This window comes from Benincasa hispida, chromosome 9 (assembly GCF_027475165.1).
Source record: "Benincasa hispida cultivar pf3 chromosome 9, pf3_genome.v1.1, whole genome shotgun sequence".
In the NCBI taxonomy this organism is placed as follows: Eukaryota; Viridiplantae; Streptophyta; class Magnoliopsida; order Cucurbitales; family Cucurbitaceae; genus Benincasa; species Benincasa hispida.
In genome coordinates this window covers 13,731,051-13,750,783 of record NC_143486.1, presented here as the reverse complement: position 1 = coordinate 13,750,783, position 19,733 = coordinate 13,731,051, and the positions used below count along the sequence as shown (strand labels likewise).

General features: G+C 35.9%; 2 protein-coding genes across 2 annotated transcripts; one reads left to right on the top strand and one right to left on the bottom strand.

Moving 5' to 3' along the window:
- Positions 1–357: 357 nt before the first annotated feature.
- Positions 358–13,869, top strand: CCD1 (carotenoid cleavage dioxygenase 1). Its single transcript, XM_039043844.2, has 14 exons — positions 358–860; positions 1,691–1,761; positions 1,864–1,878; positions 2,434–2,545; positions 3,032–3,131; positions 3,626–3,688; positions 3,823–3,933; positions 4,014–4,198; positions 4,927–5,065; positions 11,686–11,803; positions 11,886–11,987; positions 12,461–12,712; positions 13,082–13,193; positions 13,581–13,869. Exons 1-14 carry the CDS (start codon positions 627–629, stop codon positions 13,608–13,610), a joined length of 1,644 nt encoding a protein of 547 aa, XP_038899772.1. The 5' UTR covers positions 358–626; the 3' UTR covers positions 13,611–13,869.
- A 900-nt stretch (positions 13,870–14,769) lies between these two features.
- LOC120087003 (nuclear transcription factor Y subunit A-1-like) lies at positions 14,770–18,268 on the bottom strand. Its single transcript, XM_039043845.2, has 6 exons — positions 18,063–18,268; positions 17,067–17,275; positions 16,825–16,940; positions 16,561–16,632; positions 15,980–16,141; positions 14,770–15,652 (listed from the first exon to the last, which is right to left on the bottom strand). Exons 2-6 carry the CDS (start codon positions 17,263–17,265, stop codon positions 15,251–15,253), a joined length of 951 nt encoding a protein of 316 aa, XP_038899773.1. The 5' UTR covers positions 17,266–17,275; positions 18,063–18,268; the 3' UTR covers positions 14,770–15,250.
- Positions 18,269–19,733: the final 1,465 nt, after the last annotated feature.

The window sequence follows — 19,733 nt, the reverse complement described above, 5'->3', positions numbered from 1 at the left end:
ATTATCTTTTCTAATATAATTTTGTATTTTAAAATTTCAAATTCAAAATTTGGATACACTAAAAACATAAAAATGTCGTTAAATTTCTGAATGGTTTGGTTTACAGAATTCGAAATCATTTTTAAAAATAAAATTAAGACTTCTTACCTTTTATATTCATATTCACCGAAATCAAAAAATTTGAAAACATAAAACAAGCTTCGTATGGCATAGCAAACAATTCTTGAATTTTTGTTTTATTTTGATAAAAACATCTGACAATTATTTCTTATATAGAATCTATTAGTTCTACTTAATTGAAATATGATTAATGCTACTTTATTGCCTTAAATTATCACTCCTTACTTTCATTACATCAATATAATGTGTATTAAATATAGTTGAATATATACATAAAAAAGTATTGATTACCCACATAATGGAAATTTTTTGTTGGTGAAAGTCCCGATGATACAAATATGATGTGTGTATGAACTGAGGAAGATTGTATGGTAGTGGAAAGAATTTCAATGAAATGAACATCAGCATCGTTACGTGGCCGTACTTTCACCCACATGCTTCAACTCCACTCATTATTTGAAGACCAAACTGATTCTTCACTCCCCATCTTGTGACTGACACTCAGAATGGCGGAGGAGAAGCAGAATCTCAAGGGCGGAGTCGCCGGAAGATCGTTGGTGGAGGTGAATCCGAAGCCAAGTAAAGGGCTTGCATCGAAGGCCACCGATTTGTTGGAGCAGCTGTTTGTCAAGCTTATGTATGATTCTTCAAAGCCTCAGCATTATCTTTCCGGTAATTTCGCTCCGGTTCACGATGAGACTCCTCCAATTACTGATCTCCCTGTTAAAGGTTATCTTCCGGTGAGTTGTAATCTGCTTTCTGATCTGGTGTTTGTTTATTCAGAAATGTTGCTTAATGAATTGAATTCAATTGGGTTTAGGTGTCATTGGATGGGTTTTATAGTTTTTGTTAGTGGCTTTCTTTTAGTATTATTTTCTTGTTTAGGCTGTTTTTAAGTTTTTTGTCCTAAGGAAGAATCATTCTATGGTAATAGAGGAGTGTGGAACCCTGTACCGATCGGTTTTTGGTTATGCTTTAATGCTGTTAATTCTTTAGACTGATCTGATCTGAAGATTGCTACTCCTTCATATTTTGCAAGTGATTAAGTAAAATCAATGGTACAATCAAATAGCAAATCCACTGGTTATGACGGGCCTCAATACAGTTCGGACCCGGACACCATGGTTCATCAGTTGAGAATGAAAGGCCTTATCTGAAATTTGAATTTGAGTCTTGAAGTTTTCGTTTCCCTGTATTGACTCAATCCAATTATATTATTACAATTGGTGCGACTGCATGCCAAGGAGGGTATGGTGTAAAGTTGGTTAGATGATCTGACAAAACATATAAGTTGATTAGATAATCTAAAACAATGAAGTAATATCCTAGAGAGAAATTACAAATTCGCTTGATATAGAGTTAGAAGAATTGATGTTTTATGCTACCGGATAATGTAAGAGGAGGCTTTTGAACTAGCTTTTTGTTCATTTATGTATGTTTGTGCTAGATTAGTTCTTTGTTTACGAGCTGTCGATACTTCTGCATACTGCGTGTTATTTTGGTCTATCTGTGGGTTGTTATTATTCTTGATTTTGCTTCCTCTAATGTGGAATGCATTATAAACTTACAGGAATGCTTAAATGGAGAGTTTGTTAGGGTGGGGCCAAATCCGAAGTTTAGCCCAGTTGCTGGTTACCACTGGTATGGTTTGTTAAATCTATTCTAGTTCCCTTGTCTTTGTCCAAATCATTTAGTGCTTTGTTAGGTGAAATCTTCCTTATTTGTGTTTTTTTCCATGTGCAGGTTCGATGGAGATGGGTACGTCGCCTTCTACTTCCTAGTCCATCCCATTATTTCAGCTTAGTTAAAGATTACATTTGTTTATGTTTCTCGATCTCGATTAGTTTCCCCAAGTGAACACTGTTCCAATCCTTGATATGATGGATTCAGTTAATGTGAGTTCTGAATTGAATGGCTCAATTTTTGACCCACGGTATAAAATTTTTCCTTTCATTGACTTTTTATTTCCTGTGGAATAGTCAATCAGGGTATGTTATTGACTAAACTCTGAAGGGTCTTCAGAGTAACATTTTATAACTCTGTAAACTGTAACTGACGATTTTTCTCTCCTCCTGATTCTTGAACAAATAGGCCTTCTTGAAGTATAACTCCTAATCAGTGAAAAAGTTTCCTTTTTTGCATTCCAAAGTCTTATCTCCAAACATTTTCATTATTTTGTTATCAGGATAGCCCAAGTCTTAGAGAACGTAGTTCTGTTTTAAACATGATATCCATTTAGCTATTATATTTTATTGTTCCTTCTGTCTTCTGTGTGGCCTGGCTTTTATAAATTATTGCTAATTTATTTTGCAGCATGATCCATGGATTGCGCATTAAAGATGGAAAAGCATCATATGTTTCCCGTTATGTGCGGACATCAAGACTTAAACAAGAAGAATATTTTGGAGCTGCTAAATTCATGAAGGTATTCAGCTTTGCTATTTAAATACTCCCATTCTTCTACATTTTGTTCTCCTGGTATGTGGAAGTGGGTTTGACTGTGGAATTTATTGAATTTGGGTCATGGCAAGGCAAAACGAAGACACCGGCACTGGAAGTAGAGTGCGCCTATAAAAATAGTGGCTAAGGATTTGGGAGTTTTAGAGATGGCTAGAGTCTTACCCACTGAGATACCATCTTAAATGTAAGAGAATAATAATTTTATGTTATTCAAATATGTACCACTTAGGTCTTCTTATATAGGAGAATGACCCACTACAACATAAAGAAAAAGTAGGGAGACAACTAATGTACAACTAATAAAATACTGATGAAGTCCTCATCATAGTTCACTTTATTGGCTTCTTTGTTTTACCTCGTGCCGTTCGAGGAAATTGTGATAAGTAGTTTTGGAAATGAAGAACTTCAAAAATGTTAATTGATTGCTGTTAACTTTTTATGTCATTTCCAGATTGGTGATCTGAAAGGGTTCTTCGGGTTAATAATGGTCAACATGCAAATGCTGAGAGCAAAGTTAAAAGTGTTGGATGTTTCGCATGGAACTGGGACAGGTTGGATTTTGTTTATTTTTTGTTTTTTCGTTTGTTGTTGACCTCGTCATATTTTTTTTCTTTGGCAATAAATTTTTTTCAGATTCATAGATGTCCTATGAAACTCTTTCAAACTTTCTCTTTCTTCAATATTGCATTTCTGAGTTTTCTTCAACTTTCTTTTGTATTGATGATAGTTAGGCTCCGTTAAATATTTTGATCATTTGGGTGACTCTACATGGTTGGGTTTCGGAATGCCACCTGTGTTAAATGTTGTACATGATTGTTATCATTTTTGACGACGTCAAATCCTCCATGTGATGGAGATATACTGGACCAGGGTATCCTGGAAAGCTCAGGTTTAATCCTGTTCATTCATTAACCACGGATAATAATGTAGGCATCCCTATTAGATAATATGATCAAATATGCATGTCATGTGCTGTTTTTACTCCTAGCTTCGTATGGAACTTAAATTTTAATTGTGTGAAGCTGATTATCAGTAACTTTTCTAGGTAACACGGCTCTCATATATCACCATGGGAAGCTGCTTGCACTCTCGGAGGCAGATAAACCTTGTAAGTTTGAATTCTCTCTTTCAAGTTCTTATCTTCTCCCCCAAACACATACACACACAGAGCCACCCACCCCATGCCCATTGAGTAACAGACTTAGATAGTTATCATTGAGTTGTTGGTTTTGCTTGATGTAGATGTTATAAAAGTGTTGGAGGATGGAGATCTGCAGACACTTGGTCTGCTGGATTATGACAAGAGATTAACACATTCCTTCACTGCTCATCCAAAGGTTGATCCAGTCACTGGTATAAGCATCCTAAAAGACACCATTAAGTTTGTTGAAATATGATGAAGTGCTCTGTGCTGATTAATTTTCTGCATGCAGGCGAAATGTTTACATTTGGTTACTCCCATTCACCACCATATGTTACATACAGAGTTATTTCCAAGGATGGTATCATGCATGACCCCGTACTAATCACAATTCCAGCTCCAGTCATGATGCATGACTTCGCGATTACCGAAAATTATGCAATTTTTATGGATCTTCCTTTATATTTTAAACCCAAGGTATGACACTTATTAACAATTTTTGTTGTTAACTTTATATTTTGAATCCAGATGACTCATGCTACCGAATAACAAAATAATCCATTGTATGTAAACAAGCTAGGACATAACTAGTGGCATAAATTATTGAAGTCAGCCTCATCTCCCAAACTCAAGTTTAGGATATTGGTGTCTTTCCCCTTCCTTTTTTCATTTGTAATTTGATATGCATGGTGTTATCTTAGTATTTACATGGCTGGCATGCACCATCTGATGCTTCCCAACATTCCCATAATTTACTTTTACAAATTCGCCCTGTGTTCCATTTCCTGCCAATGGTATAAGAAAGCAACAGTTATGCACACAACATAGAAAAGTACATTCCCCTTTAGTTACAAGTATCAATTCATTCTCAAAAAGTGTTGCCACTCAAGTTTAAAAAACTACGTAAAGAAAAAGAATTAAAGTTATCTTGGGAAATCTCACTAAAAAACCAAAGATGATTAAAGAGAAATGACACCTTTAATCCAATGTGCAAGGGGAATTTGATTTTTCATTCATCTTCATTCTTATGAAGCACTTATCACTTTTATGACCAATTTTTATTCCTCTTCAGTTTGACAGACTACATACATATGTTGTTTTATTGGATTCCAATTTGATTATTACTTATTAGCATCATGATTGTTAAATCCTGAACCTCTTAATCTTATGGTTGGTCATGCAATAATTAACTTGTTAACTTTCAGGAAATGGTGAAAGAAAATAAGTTAATTTTCACATTTGATGCTACAAAAAAAGCTCGGTTTGGTGTGCTACCACGATATGCAAAAGATGACTTGCTTATCCGATGGTTTGAGCTTCCAAATTGTTTTATATTTCATAATGGTGAGTACTTGTGCAACCCACGTCTTTGAAAGCAAGAAATATCTTTGACATGCTGTTCCATTTGTTATGAAATTACAATCTTAAATATCAGTTTCATTAAGAGTATTACATCGTGCAGTTATGGAAAAAAAGATCATGCGGTTGGGAAATTAGAGATTTTATCAGTAGCTATAACTTTGTAGCATTTCCTTGTATGGATCTTCTGACTCATTTTCTGTTGGCCATTTTACTAGGTTTTTAATAGAACTCGTTTATATATTCACACAACAAATTCACCATTCTCCCATAACTAACTAACTTCCCTTTCTCCATTGTTTACATTTAATTCTCACCCTCTCTTTCTTTTTCTCATATATCTTTTAATAACTGGGGTCTATCACTACCCTCCCCCAGAAAACCGTCTTGTGCTCAAGGTGAAAATCAGGAAATTGCTCAGCAATATCTAATCCGTTTTCCCACGTGACATCCTCAGATGTCATGCCCTCCCATTGAATTAAAACTTCAAAGTCAGTAGGTGAAACAACAATGGTTCCAATCTTTCGAACACCCAATACCGCTCATAAAGATGATAAAAATTCCCTTCGCCCCCCGAATAACCCCTCGTAACAACTCGAGTCTTTCCTTCCAGCCTCACAACAAATTCACCCCTCTCCCATAACTAACTAATTTCCCTTTCTCCATTATTTACATTTAATTCTCACCCTCTCTTTCTTTTTCTCATATATCTTTTATTAATTGGGGGTCTATCACTACCCGCCCCCAAAAAACCATCTTGTGCTCAAGGTGAAAATCAGGAAATTGCTTAGCAATATGTAATCCGTTTTCCCACGTGGTGTCCTCAGATGTCATGCCCTCCCATTGAATTAAAACTTCAAAGTTAAGTAGGTGAAACCACAATAGTTCCAATCTTTCATTTACCTTCGCTGGCAGAGCAAGCCTATATGCCACAGGTCCGACTCGGTCAATAATCTGAAAAGGGCCAATGGGATGAGGAGCAAGCTTTTGGTGTTTATGGATAACTAGAGTGCTCTGTTGATAAGGTTGGAGTTTAACATATACCCAATCTGAGATTGCAAATTCCACTTCCCTTCGTTTGGTATCTGCGAAAGCCTTCATGCGTTGGTGTGTTCTCTCCAGCTTTTAAACCCCTCAACATATCATCTCTTTCCTTCAAAAGAGTATCAACCTCACTTACTCACAATAGCTCCCTTTTCATAGGATATAAGCGGTGGAACCGGTTGGCCATATACCACCTCATACGGAGATTTCTTTAATGATGTGTGATAAGAGCTGTTGTAGTTATATTCTGCCCATGCTAGCCACTTTGACCACTTAGTTGGTGTCTCCATAGAACATCGTAAGTAAGCCTCTAGTCCTCGATTGACCACTTCTGTTTGACCATCCATTTGAGGATGATATGAAATACTCTATTTCAGTTGAATAAGCTTGTAAATACCTTATCTCTGTCTGATACAATACTTTGTGGCACACCGTGTAGTCTTACAATTTCTCGGAGGAACATTGTTGCCACCGAGGCTGCTGTAAATAGATGTTTTAGAGCAATAAAATAGGCATACTTCGATTATCGATCCACCACCACCAAAATTGCATTGTATCCTTCGGATTCCGGTAGCCCATCAATGAAGTCCATAATGATGTCATTCCATATCATTTCCGGTACAGGGAGCAGTTGTAATAATCTCGCCAGTGCTAATGGCAGATACTTGGCCTACAAGCATACAAAACAGTCACCCACAAACAATCGTACAATAGATTTCATACTTTCCAAAAGAACTCTTTTTTAAGGCATTGATACATTTTAAGGGTTCCGTTATGACCTCCCATCGAGTTATGAAATTCCTGAAGTAAGAGAGGGATCGCAGGTGATGTCGAAGGTAGAACCACTCTTTGTTTATAGAGCAGTAAACCCCCTTCACAGAAAATCCCTTCGGAGTTGAGTCTCCAGCTTGGATAGCTTGTCAGATTTGCCTCAATTCTCTCGATCAATTTGATCACTAGATACCGCTGAATTTAGTCTGTCCACACAACTTAAAGCGCTTAGTTCCATTGCTATTGGTACATGAGAAAGGCCATCAGCAGCCGAGTTTCCCAAAATAACTTGTCAACCCAAGAAATCCCCGTAGGTGTTTAATGGTGGTTGGTACTGGCTGTACTCTATACTTTTGGAGAATGAATTTCTTATCATTTAATTAAATAAAAGTTACATATATATATATATAAGAGAATGAGAAAATCTAATCTAGGATATACAAAATTACAATAAAGGACGATTGTACAAATTAATTTAAATATATCTTATAACACTCCCCCTAAAGCTGGAGCAAATATATCAATCATGCATAGCTTGTTGCATAAATAGCTTATTCTTGCTCCATTTACAGCTTTGGTAAATATATCTCATTTGTTCTCCGGTCTTCACATATCCTATAGATATTAACTGTTGTATTTTCTCGCGAACAAAATGACAATCCATTTCAATATGTTTAGTTCGTTCATGAAACACTGGATTGGATGCAATGTGAAGTACAGCTGGATTATCACATCATAATTTAGCTGGCACGGTAATCCTGAAACCGGTCTGAGATAAAAGTTGGTGTATCCACACTATTTCACACACAGATTGTGCCATAACTCTATATTCTGATTCAGTACTCGAACGAGAAACTACATTGTTTCTTACTTTTCCATGACACTAGGTTTCCTCTTACAAAAACACAATATCCAAAGATTGATCTCCTATCCTCTTGATATCCAGCCCAATCAGTATCTGAAAAACAGTCAACCCTTGTATGACCATGATCTTTATATAAGATCCCATATCCAGTTGCAACTTTTAGATAACATAGAATTTGTTCTACTGTAGCCCAATGATCCACTATAGGAGAAGACATAAACTGACTCACAATACTCACAGAGTAAGCAATATTTGGTCGTGTCATTGTTAAATAGTTCAACTTTCCAACTAATCTTCTATATCTCTCAGGGTCTTTAAATAATTCTCCTTCTCTAGCAAGTTGCAAATTTGGTATCATCAGAGTACTACATGGTTTGACTCCTAATTTTCCAGTCTCAGACAACAAATCAAGTACATATATCTGTTGTGACAGATAAATACTTTTCTTGCTTCTTATTACTTCAATACCCAAGAAATACTTCAATTGTCCCAAATCTTTAGTATGAAATTGACCTTAAAGAAAAGTCTTGAGAGAAGATATACCTGATATATCATTCTAGTGGTAACGATATTGTTAACATACACAACAAGCAAAGTAATACCATTATCAGATCGTTGATAGAATATAGAATGATCAGAAGCACTTTTCTTCATACCAAAACATTCGAGTGTTTGACTAAATTTACCAAACCATGCACAAGGACTTTGTTTCAGTCCATACAAAGATTTCCAAAGACAACACACCTTATCACTCTCCCCCTGAGCAACAAACCCAGGTGGTTGCTCTATGTAAACTTCCTCCTGAAGATCACCATGCAGAAAAGTATTCTTAATGTCGAGTTGATGCAAAAACCAATTATGAGTAGCAATCATGGACAGAAATAGTCGAATGGAAGTTAATTTAGCAATAGGAGAAAATGTATCAGAATAATCAGTCCTATAAATTTGGCATAACCTTTGGCAACAAGATGAGCTTTCAAGCGAGCCACTATTCCGTCAGGATTGGCTTTTATAGCAAACATGCATTTACATCCAATAGCCTTCTTTCCTACCAGATGCGAGACTAAATCCCAAGTACCATTCTCATCCAATACAATCATCTCCTCAATCATTATACTACGCCACCCAGAATGAGATAAAGCTTCATGAACAGAGTGAGAAACGGAGATGGAATCAAGAGATGTAATAAAGGAATAAGTGGGTGAAGACAACCGGTTATATACAAACGAAAAGATAGGGTAAGTACAAGTGCATTTACCTTTTCGAAGGGGAATGGGTAGATCATCGGTGTAGGACATATGTTTGCAGGTGGCTGTAGAGGACACCTGGAGTAAACTCGAGTGACCAGTGGGCGAGAAGGAAGAGACATAGAAGAAGGTTGAGTAGGAGATGATGTGGAAGAGGTAATCTCATAGATAAAAAGATCATCCTCCTCTCCTTTACAATGACTAGACAAACAGTTGGGAGATATATTTACCGAAGTTGTAAATGGATACGGACGCACATTTACTGGGCTTTCCCCGGGTTTCAGCTCAATGGAGTGATTGAGACGTCGCGTAGGTGGTAGACCCTCAATCGGCTTAAGGACTTTTTGTTATTTCTGTAGGACCACCTGTATTTTCGGACTTGGGGCAGTTTGATCATGACTGAGGTGAGCATCATTCATTTAAGCCACTACTGCATTCAACTCTAGCAGGATCCCTTGGCCTTCCTCCCTCACGAACTTCATCATGGATTTCAGGGAGACTTTGGACTTCATTAAGCTTTTGTCCCCTTTGAGTTGCACCTTCCGTTCACCGATTTGGAAGTCCATTTCAAATGTGCCTCAATCACATTCAACACGGCTCAATGTCATCAGCCAGTGAGCACCTAAAATAACATCTGCACTGCCTAATGGCAAGGGGGAAAAATCATTAATAATAGTCAAATTCGGAAGGTTAAGAACCACACCTTTGCAAATGCCCTTTGTTTGAATGGAATTCTTTGTTCCCAGCATCATTCCGTAGCTTGAGGTTGGAGATCATGGCAGATTGAGTGTATTTACCAATTCTTCGTCGATGAAGTTGTGGGAGGCTCCGCTATCGATTAACACGGGTGTCTATCTCCTACTGTGCCCATAAGCTTCCCCGTTTTGGGTGAGTCAATCCCTGCCTGGGAGTTGAGAGATAATTCAGCGGCTTCCATTGGATCCATAAGCAAAATATCCAACGGTGAAGGGGGAACTTCATTGACTTTCTCAGCTTCGAGGTTTCCTTCAATGGTGAGGACTGAGATCCTCTTCCTCCTCGTCGTTATAAATCAATAGATTTAACTCCTTTTTACAATGATGTCCTAGTGTATACTTTTTGTCACAAAGGTAGCATAACCCCTTGTCTCGTCGGTTCTGCATCTCACTGTCTAATAGCCGACAGTCACTTGAACGAACTGGCGGTGAACAATTTTCCATTCACATCGAGTAGGGTTGCTGAAGCGGATGAACTGGTTGTACGATTAGGGTTAAGGAAGATAGTTCGGGCCACTAGAGTACTTGGGTTTGTCTGGCTCGAAGTCAAATTGGTGCCCAATGATGTAGAAGATCTGCTTGCCTTAGTTGATCGGCTTGGGCTTCCCCCGCCCCATTTCTTTCTACGGGTTTCTTTAGTATCCTCAATTAGTTGGGCCATCCGCATCTTCTCCTTGATGCCTACCAATTTGAACATCCTCATCTCCACTTGGATATCCTCTCACGAACTTGCTCTCTAGCGTTTCATCAAACAGATCCTTCAATGGCCTAGATAGTTGTTCAAATTGGTGTTGATATGCCCTCACCATTCCTTCTTGTTTCAGGGTGAGGAATTGGGCTTCTCGATCTTCCTCTTTCCTTGGCAAAAAACGGAGCAACATCTGCTCTTTGAACTTCGCCCAGGTGTCCATCGCGTTCGTTCCTCCTCCCATTGGTGCCATTCCAACGCCTCCCCTTCTAAACACAACCGCCGCCTCGATCTTATCCTTCTTTGACAGTTGATTGAAAACAAAGTATCGTTCCACTCGATAGAACCATCCCAGTGGATCATCTCTTGCCTCTCCTTTGAAGATTGGTATCTCAACTTAAATGCTTATCGAATAAAGGTACCTCTCTTTTCCTTTTTTAGACTTACTTCCCTTCTGTTCCGCCTCTTCAACCGTGGTTGTTTGCCTTTTTCCGTCACTGTTCGCTCGAACGAAGCTAATTTCCCACTGTCATCTATCATACCTCCTCGCCTTGACCACGCCTCAAGTGCCATCTGCATTCTCTATTCCATGGTCTTCCCCATCGCTTCAAATCGAGTTGTCATGGCGCTTTTCGTCAGTTGTTGCATCTCTACAAACCGTTGGTCCATCCAAGCTTCCATACCCACCTATAGCAAGGTGAGCTATTCTTCAATCGCAGACATTCGATCCTCCATTTTCTTCACCATCCCCTGAGGAGCGAAGACTCTGATACCAAATTGATAGAATTCGGTTATATGTTCACTGTTTACGCCAAAATAGCCAAGGAAGCCGAGACTCCCTCCCTCAACAAGCTCTCCGAGCTATAACCTCTCATAACAACCCGAATCTTTCCTCTTGGCCCCACAACAGGTTCACCATTCTCCCACAACTAACTAATTTCCCTCTCTCCATTATTTACATTTAATTCTCCCCTTCTCTTTCTCTCATATATCTTTTAATAACCGGGGTCTATCAGTTTTCTGTTATTAATGTTGTGTGTACGGATGATTTTATATGATTACAGTTGGATTTGATTTGTCTCTTCATTTATGGCGCGAGTTTTGAAGGATTCTACATTTTTTTTCTATATGAAAGACTGTACCTTATCGGATTCTGTTTATTTGGCTAATTAAACAGACTATCATTATTCTTACTCTTTCCATTTTCATCATTTTTGTTATATACTTCTGCTTAGCAAATGCCTGGGAGGAAGGAGATGAAGTAGTTTTGATTACTTGCCGTCTCGAGAATCCAGACTTGGACATGGTCAGTGGGTCTGTTAAAGAGAAGCTTGAGAACTTCTCAAATGAGCTGTAGGACTCCAATCTATTTCTACATATGAAGAAAAGTTCCCGATGTGGCTGTGATATTTCTAATTATTTTTCCATCTATTAGGTATGAGATGAGACTCAATCTTAAATCTGGTTTAGCTTCACAGAGGAAACTCTCGGAATCTGCTGTAGATTTTCCTAGAGTGAATGAATGCTACACTGGCAGGTATTTTAATTCCCTTATTTTTCTAGTATTTTAAAAAGAATATCGGCTTGAATCCATGAGATATATGAAGAGATCACCCAATTTTGGAGTAAAAAACGTTTGAGTTAAAGGGCATTTCTTTCGTTTGCAGTTTTCCAATCAAAGGTCAAGAAAACCCCATTTAGAAAACATCTTCAGAAACACTATTAGCCGTAGGGGAATTTAGGTTGGTTCTATTATTTTGAATATTCGAGTAACTAATGGTTTAAATTGTTTGTATGAAATGGGATACCGTACATTCAAATTTTACGTAAGCTTTTATTTACAATGTTTTAGCGACAGCACTTGCATGTCATCTATTATAGTTGTTAGAGATCAGATGATGTTGATTATCATTTTCTAATTCTCACGTTTCTTTTTGTCCTGGCTTTGATGAACTGGATTCCTAACATATAGAATTAGTGAATAAGTACACGTGCTCTGTATGCAATCAGGAAGCAACAATATGTATATGGAACTACACTAGACAGCATTGCAAAAGTCACGGGGATCGCTAAATTTGATCTGCATGCTAAACCTGAAACTGGAAAGACGAAAATTGAAATTGGAGGAAATGTTCAGGGCCTCTATGACCTTGGACCTGGTAGATTTGGTTCCGAAGCTATCTTTGTTCCTCGCATACCTGGCACCACTTCAGAAGAAGATGATGGCTACTTGATATTATTCGTTCACGACGAGAATACTGGGTAATTGCTTTCCACTTCTAGTATATTGTTAGTTGTGTCATATGTATTTATATATTTATATCCCATATGAGTAGTAGCTGGAATGTGGATGCCTTTCTTAGACATCCTAATTGGATATCCTATTACTAAGTGGCTATTTAGAAAGTTAAAGTTTTAATGTTACTGGGAGTTCTATAATTTTGTCAATTACTTTTACAATTCATGAATATACCAACTCACTCTCTCAATAGAATTGAACTCTAATCCTGTACAGAAGCCTTGGTATTTGCATAAAAACATAAGTAGGCAGTTTTACTAAATACTTGTGATGAATCAAATTTAGTTTATTGTGCTAAAAAGGAGGATAATTATCTTTGTTGTTTCCTGCAGAAAATCTGCAGTGCATGTCGTAGATGCAAAAACTATGTCATCTGAGCCTGTTGCAGTTGTTGAATTGCCACACAGAGTTCCATATGGGTTTCATGCCTTCTTCGTTACAGAGGTTAGTGTCAAAGTCGTTTGCATTCAGTTGGATTTCTGATAAACTTTGACAAAAGAAACAATCTGAACGTCTTTTGCATTATCTAGTTCCAGCTTTACCTTAAGATATAAACCACTGTTGTCCAATATTGGCAATCGACAAAGTATATAGTCACAGATTCGTGAGTTATCATACGGTTGGCCGACAACGAGTTATTTCTAACTATCATACACTTGAGTTTAGAGCAATATTGGTAAACTATATAGTCTATTGCCTTCCACGGGTTATCCAATATCCTGCCTGAGTTTGTGATTTATATCTTAGAACTCTAAATTTTCTATTAGCTTTTGGCATTCTCTTACTTCAGTTTCAGTGCCTTTGCATTCAACATTTTGTATTTCTGAACAGGAGCAACTTCAAGAACAAGAAAGACTTTGACTGTCAGTTATTTTTTGTGACAGAATGTCACAGAGGACCTGAAGAAGCCAAACAAACAACTGTTAGCATGTAATTTATTCATCTTTTATCTTGAAATGCTTTTGCCTCTGCTTGTTTTTTATGTTTAATTTATAACATACTGTGCTTCCTCCCTTCCCCCAAGATCTTGAAGTGAAAACTTCGCATTTATGAATAAAACTACCCTTCTCATTGTAAAAAATTATGGTCAAAGAATGAAAAGCTCTCTTACAGTGAAAAATGAATCTCTTTGAGCCCATCACCTTCTATTAATCCTAAGGGTAATTATAATGGATAGTACTTTTTAGCTAATAATTAAGTGTATAATAACACTTTTAAAGAATTTAAAGTATGGTAAAATCTATCGGCGATGGCTTCTATCGCTAATAGTCTCCTACAAACAATACAGTCTATCATTGATAAACTCCAAGATCTGGATCTAAATTTTGCTATATCTATCAATTATTTTGCAACCGCCTCTAATTTTAATCCCTCCATTTTGTTTTGGACCATATGATTTTGTCGATAACACTCTTTCGTAGTAGTCTGAGGTTCATATGCAAGATTTGATTAAGCAATTGTTTTTTTTTCCTTCTTTTGCTCAAAATTTTTGGGGTTGAGTTAAAAATTTAGTATTTGAAATCGGAGAAAGTTAGAATTTAGTTCATATAGAATATTGCCTAAATGGTTTGATATAACTTTATAAAAAGTCCATTTGATTAGATAAAATCCTCATAAATAGCCCTTAATATTGAAACTAGTTATGAAAAAATTATCAAACTATTGACTAAATTCTAACTATGGAACAAAATTCTAACTTTCTTCAAAAATATAGAAATTAACATGTGTTACCTAAAATTAAATACATATTTGATTTGATTTCAATAGATCAAAATTTGTCATGAACCAATATACACAAAATTGAAAATTCAGGGATCTTTTAAATATTTTTAAAGTTTATGAAAGTCCAGCAATCAAATAGATAAAAAAAAACCTTAAAAGTTTAAGGATTAAATAACTGGTTAAAAACTAAAGTAAACATTAATTTTTTTCTTAGTGGATAATGAGGTCTTCACTAAATATTAAAATAAAGGCATCTACCATAGCGTGTGCGAGTGAGTGAGGGAATATGAAAGAGAGGTTTCATCTTTAATGGCTTCAAGTCCACCAAACATGAAATATTTATCACCCGAAACATTCACACAAAGTTGAAAAGATACAGCACCCAATTGCACCTAAATTAAGTTATAAAAGTCTGCACACTTAAAATCTTTTGTTTTTCTGAGACACATTCAAGATCATAAATACATACGTAGTAATAGTAGAGGTAAATTGAAGAAGATAGAAATAGGCAGTGAATATACCACATTTTTTGGTGAACTGCATTTCTTCATCTTCTTCCATCTCACCTCAGAGTAACAACTAAAGCCAAGAATGAATTGCCTGAGAAACGCCGCCAAAAGGCGGTTTTCTTCCAAGCACAAAGAGGGCAAATCCATCAACTTCCAACCAGTAACAGAGCCTCACAAGAATCAACAGTCATGCTTACTGAATATTCAAGTTTTCTGCACTGAAACTGGTTAAACAGTGTTGGAGAACCCTCATTCCCCATCAAGAAACTTTTAACTGATGGGAATGGCCCTCTGTGGAGCCCCATTCACCTGCATGCTTTCATGTGGCTGATCGAGATGCCCTCCCTCGACATCGGCAAGTTGTGAATTGTATGTCGATAAACCATGGACATTCGATTTTCCGTTGAAGAAAGCGTGTGTTATCTGCATATTGTGTTTCATTAACTCTCTGCCCTCATTGAGTGTGTCCTTGATTTCATTTTCATCAGCCACCGTGTACTTTGGTGCAGCCCCGCTGACAGGTTTTGTTAAATGGTTTGCACTAGAATTGATGTCTTCTTCCCTATTTGTATTGGAAATAACATTGTTGGGCTTTTTGGTATTGAGGAAACGTCCTCCACTGCCTCTCGCTCGTCTCATAGCATGGAGGTGTCTGGATTCATGAAGATATGGCTGCACAAAACGGAACAGGGTATCCAGAAAAGTAAATAATGTTATACAATTACGATGGAATGTAATTAGCCAGAGAGCATGACTGCGATCGATATGAAAAGACAGCCCTGGTGAGACATGAAAAACCATTAATAATAGTTATATAATGCGATGAAGTGACCCACCCGCCCATAGGCTGTAACCAACTGGAAAGAAGATTTATAACAAAAATTTTTTTTTTTTTTTTACTAACTACGAATATCCATTTAGGTCTGCTTAGTTTTGAGAAATATCTTTCTTTATCTATGAGTCATTTTCATTTTCTCCTCAAACATATGTTGGCTATACCTTTCTACTTCTTATCACTTTCTTCTCAAGCTCAGCTTTGGCACGCGACTGTCTTCTCCTCAGGATACCATGATACTGCTTTGCGTTTACATAAACAGGCTCTTCTTCCATTTCAAGGGGTAAAGGCATCCTAGCATGGTGAAGTCCATAAATATGAGGTAACTGCAGGAAAATCAAGTATAATCATAATTCTTGAACAGTCAATCAGCAAGAAGGGTCTGTACAAAAGAACCCCATTGTTTATATGCAATCTTGTTCGGTGAAATTCGTAGGAATTGCTTGGTGGCATATTTCTTTGCAAAGAGAGGTACATAAGAAAGAAACATGACAAGGACCGATAGGGAGGGACATGTTTAGCCTCTATTCATACAGAATTTTTTTTTTTTAACCATATATCATGACAAATGGATAAGGCACAAATTACCATTTTAAAAGTTAATGGTGATCTCATCCTCGCAATTAATAATTAATTAACATGGACGATCTTGTCATTCTATATAATGAATGACATATGTAACAAAAACAGAATGTGTGAATTAGCAAATGAAATTACTAAACCATTCAAGTAAATCAGAGCATACCGTCGATTGTGGTCCATAAGAAGTCAGCATTTGATAATATTGTGCATCTGAAAAAGGATATGATGTCAAAACCTGCAAATAGAGATACTTGAAGTCCTTTTTGTATCCAGTTAAGAGGGAAGCAATGCCAAGAAGTCAAACATCTATTTTTCTTAGGAAAGAAATTTATTCATTATTCACTGCACACAAATGAAGAACTAGGCATACTACTCATGTTTATTTCTTCGTTTACAATGGTTTCAGAGAGAAACAGACAATCCTTACAATTGAATGGCCAACCAGTTCCATCTGGGAATTTGGATCAAGGTGTTCGCCCACGGGTGGGGATGTAGAAAAGGGAATGTACTTAAGATGCTGGACTTCTTTCCCAATATTTTCATCTGAACCAAGAAGAGTTTCAATATATCACTTAAATTGCCTATCCATAGACAAATATACTAAATTAATAAACATTGTAGCATATCCATAAACATAGACATTTACTTTAAAGAAAGAGAATCTTATACCATTTGCTTGTGACTGCGTTGCTCCACTGGTAACAGTAACGTTCAGATATTCTGCAGAAGATGTTTTGGCAGCGTCTTCACCTATGATGGTATTGTTACCAACTCCATGCCACCAAGGCTCAGAGTATTTAGTCGATTGTAGCAAATACTTTGCCCCATCAGCTACTTGTTGGTCTACATTTTCTGGTTTTGATGGCATCGTTCGAACCCTATCCCATCACCGAAAAAGGGGAGAAAATTAGAAAGAAAAGAAAAACAAAATAATTCACTCATACTTATACCACACAGCAGCATCAGGAAATTCTCAACTAAATCTATTATATTCTACCAAGTTCCATGATATGCACGGCTCCTTTATTTAAAATGAAAAAATTAATAAATAAATAAACAATCCAAGCCTGCTTCAAGGGCCAAGGCCAAACTTTGGAGACATCAAGTGTTTTACTCATTAAGCTCATCCAAAGATTCAAACACACAACCCTCGAGTACGTTATGGCAAGAAAATAGCATAATAAATACACTAGATATTCGTTACAAACTCCATCTATCTGTTTCCATTTACGCTATACAAACTTCAGCCTCTGCAATTTCCATAGATCCAAAAGAGAGGCTCTATAAAGGTCTATAACCGGTTGCCATAAAGCATGCAGCAAACGAACAAAAAATAGAGAAATAAAAAGGAAAATGAAGAAAAAACAGTAGATTCATAATTCCCAACGGTAAAATTCCTAACACAACAAGACGATAGCCTCTTCGACTCGCGATTTCAAGTTCATAACCACTTTTGCAATCGAATTCCGGTAATACTCTGTTCTACTCATTCATAGACTCAAATTTCCAACAGTATTCCTTATATTCTATCATTCCGTCACCACTAGATGAAAAATAAGCAGAAATTTCTGGAGTGAAATGGAGGCATAATAAAACCAAGCTCCGATCAAAATTCCGATTGTAAGCAGCGAAATCAGAAACAAGCGAGAGCAAGAAAACGCTTACAACTGTTGTGTGATTATGAAGCCGACGATCGAACCCTAGGGAGCTTTAGCTTCAAGGTCGCTCTGGCGTTCTAGCTCAGTTCCATTACTTTCTCTCTCTCTCTCTCTTTCTCTCTGCAGTGCCAGTGGAAGATGACAGAGAGAAGGAAATAAAAAAATGGAGAGGAGCGAAAATTAAAATAAAATAATTTTTGAATTAGAGTCTATAAAATTTATGGTAGTTTATACAGTTAATTTATTACTTTGCCTCCCTAAATTCCAACAACTATCTAATATCTCAACTTTGTTTTTTTTTTTAAGAAAAAAAGTTTAAAAAGTTTAGTAATTTTTTTTTCAACTTTGATATGATATTTTGTTGATAACTTGCCCAAAATTATGGTTAGATGACTTTTTTTTTAGGTTTATGGATAATTTTGATTGAATTTTGAGTTTTTCTAAATTTATTTAATTCTTAAATTATTATAAGTGTCAGATAGGTCAAACGATCAATTTTGTGTCTAATAGTTCTTTGACAGATTAAAAAAATTTAAAAGTAAATTGATGCCTTAGAGGTAAGAATTTAGAGACTAAATTTTGAGAATTATTTTAGTCTATTTCTAATTGTTTTAAAAACAATTCTAAAGGTGATTTTGTGTGAGCTATTGAATAATAAAATGTGATTTTTACCAATTTAAAGACATTTCGATTTTGTTTTGTTAATTGTTTATAGGGTATTTATTTTAAATTGCAATACTATTGAAAATATTTTCAAATATAATAAACTATCACTATCTATCAATAGATAGTGATAGATATATATAAGTGTTTATCACGAATAGATATTGACATTTTATTATATTTATAAATAAGTTGGTTCATTTTCCTATATTTGAAAACAATTTTTGATTATATAACAAAAAAATTATTTAGAAAATTGTAAAAGTGTGTCTAATCTTTTTTTAAGAGTAATTTGAAGTGTCTTGAATTGAAACATTTTATTAGTTTGTTTTTTCAAAAGTATATATATCATTTAAAAGCATTGGTCTAATGGTTCTCAAAGTCATTCTAAAAATTCATCCTCAAGTTAGATTCCATCTTCCATTTGTTTTCATTGTTTCAAAAGTCATATCAAATTCACTACATGCTGTCTATAATTATTTATACAAAAAAGTCTTTTTAGTTAAAATTTGAGAGTATCTTAAAATGATAGTTCAATCCTTGTTTTAACTACATATTTAGATATAATATTCTTTTTATTGACATTTTAAATCTTTGTTGCCATAAAAGAATAAAAAAGAAACAACCTATCTCACAAATTTAGTTTACTTAATTTTAGTTTTTGAAAATTAAGTATATGAACATCACTCTCATCTATTGGTTTATCATGTTATGTTGTCTACTTTTTAGTAGTGCTATCAAAATCACAGTCAAAAATAGCTTTTGTATTTAAAAATTGGCTACCAATTCAAATATTTACATACGAAATATGAAAATCATAAATAAAAAATGGTGAAAAATCATCCTAATATTTTAAAACTAAAAATAAAAAACCAAATGATATAGTCTTAAAAATTTAAATTTTGAATTTACTTCGAAAATGTCATTCTTTTGAATTAGAATACCAAAGTTTATTTTGTCCAATGAATAGTGTACATTTAATGATTGAATCACATAAAGGACACAACTTGCAATC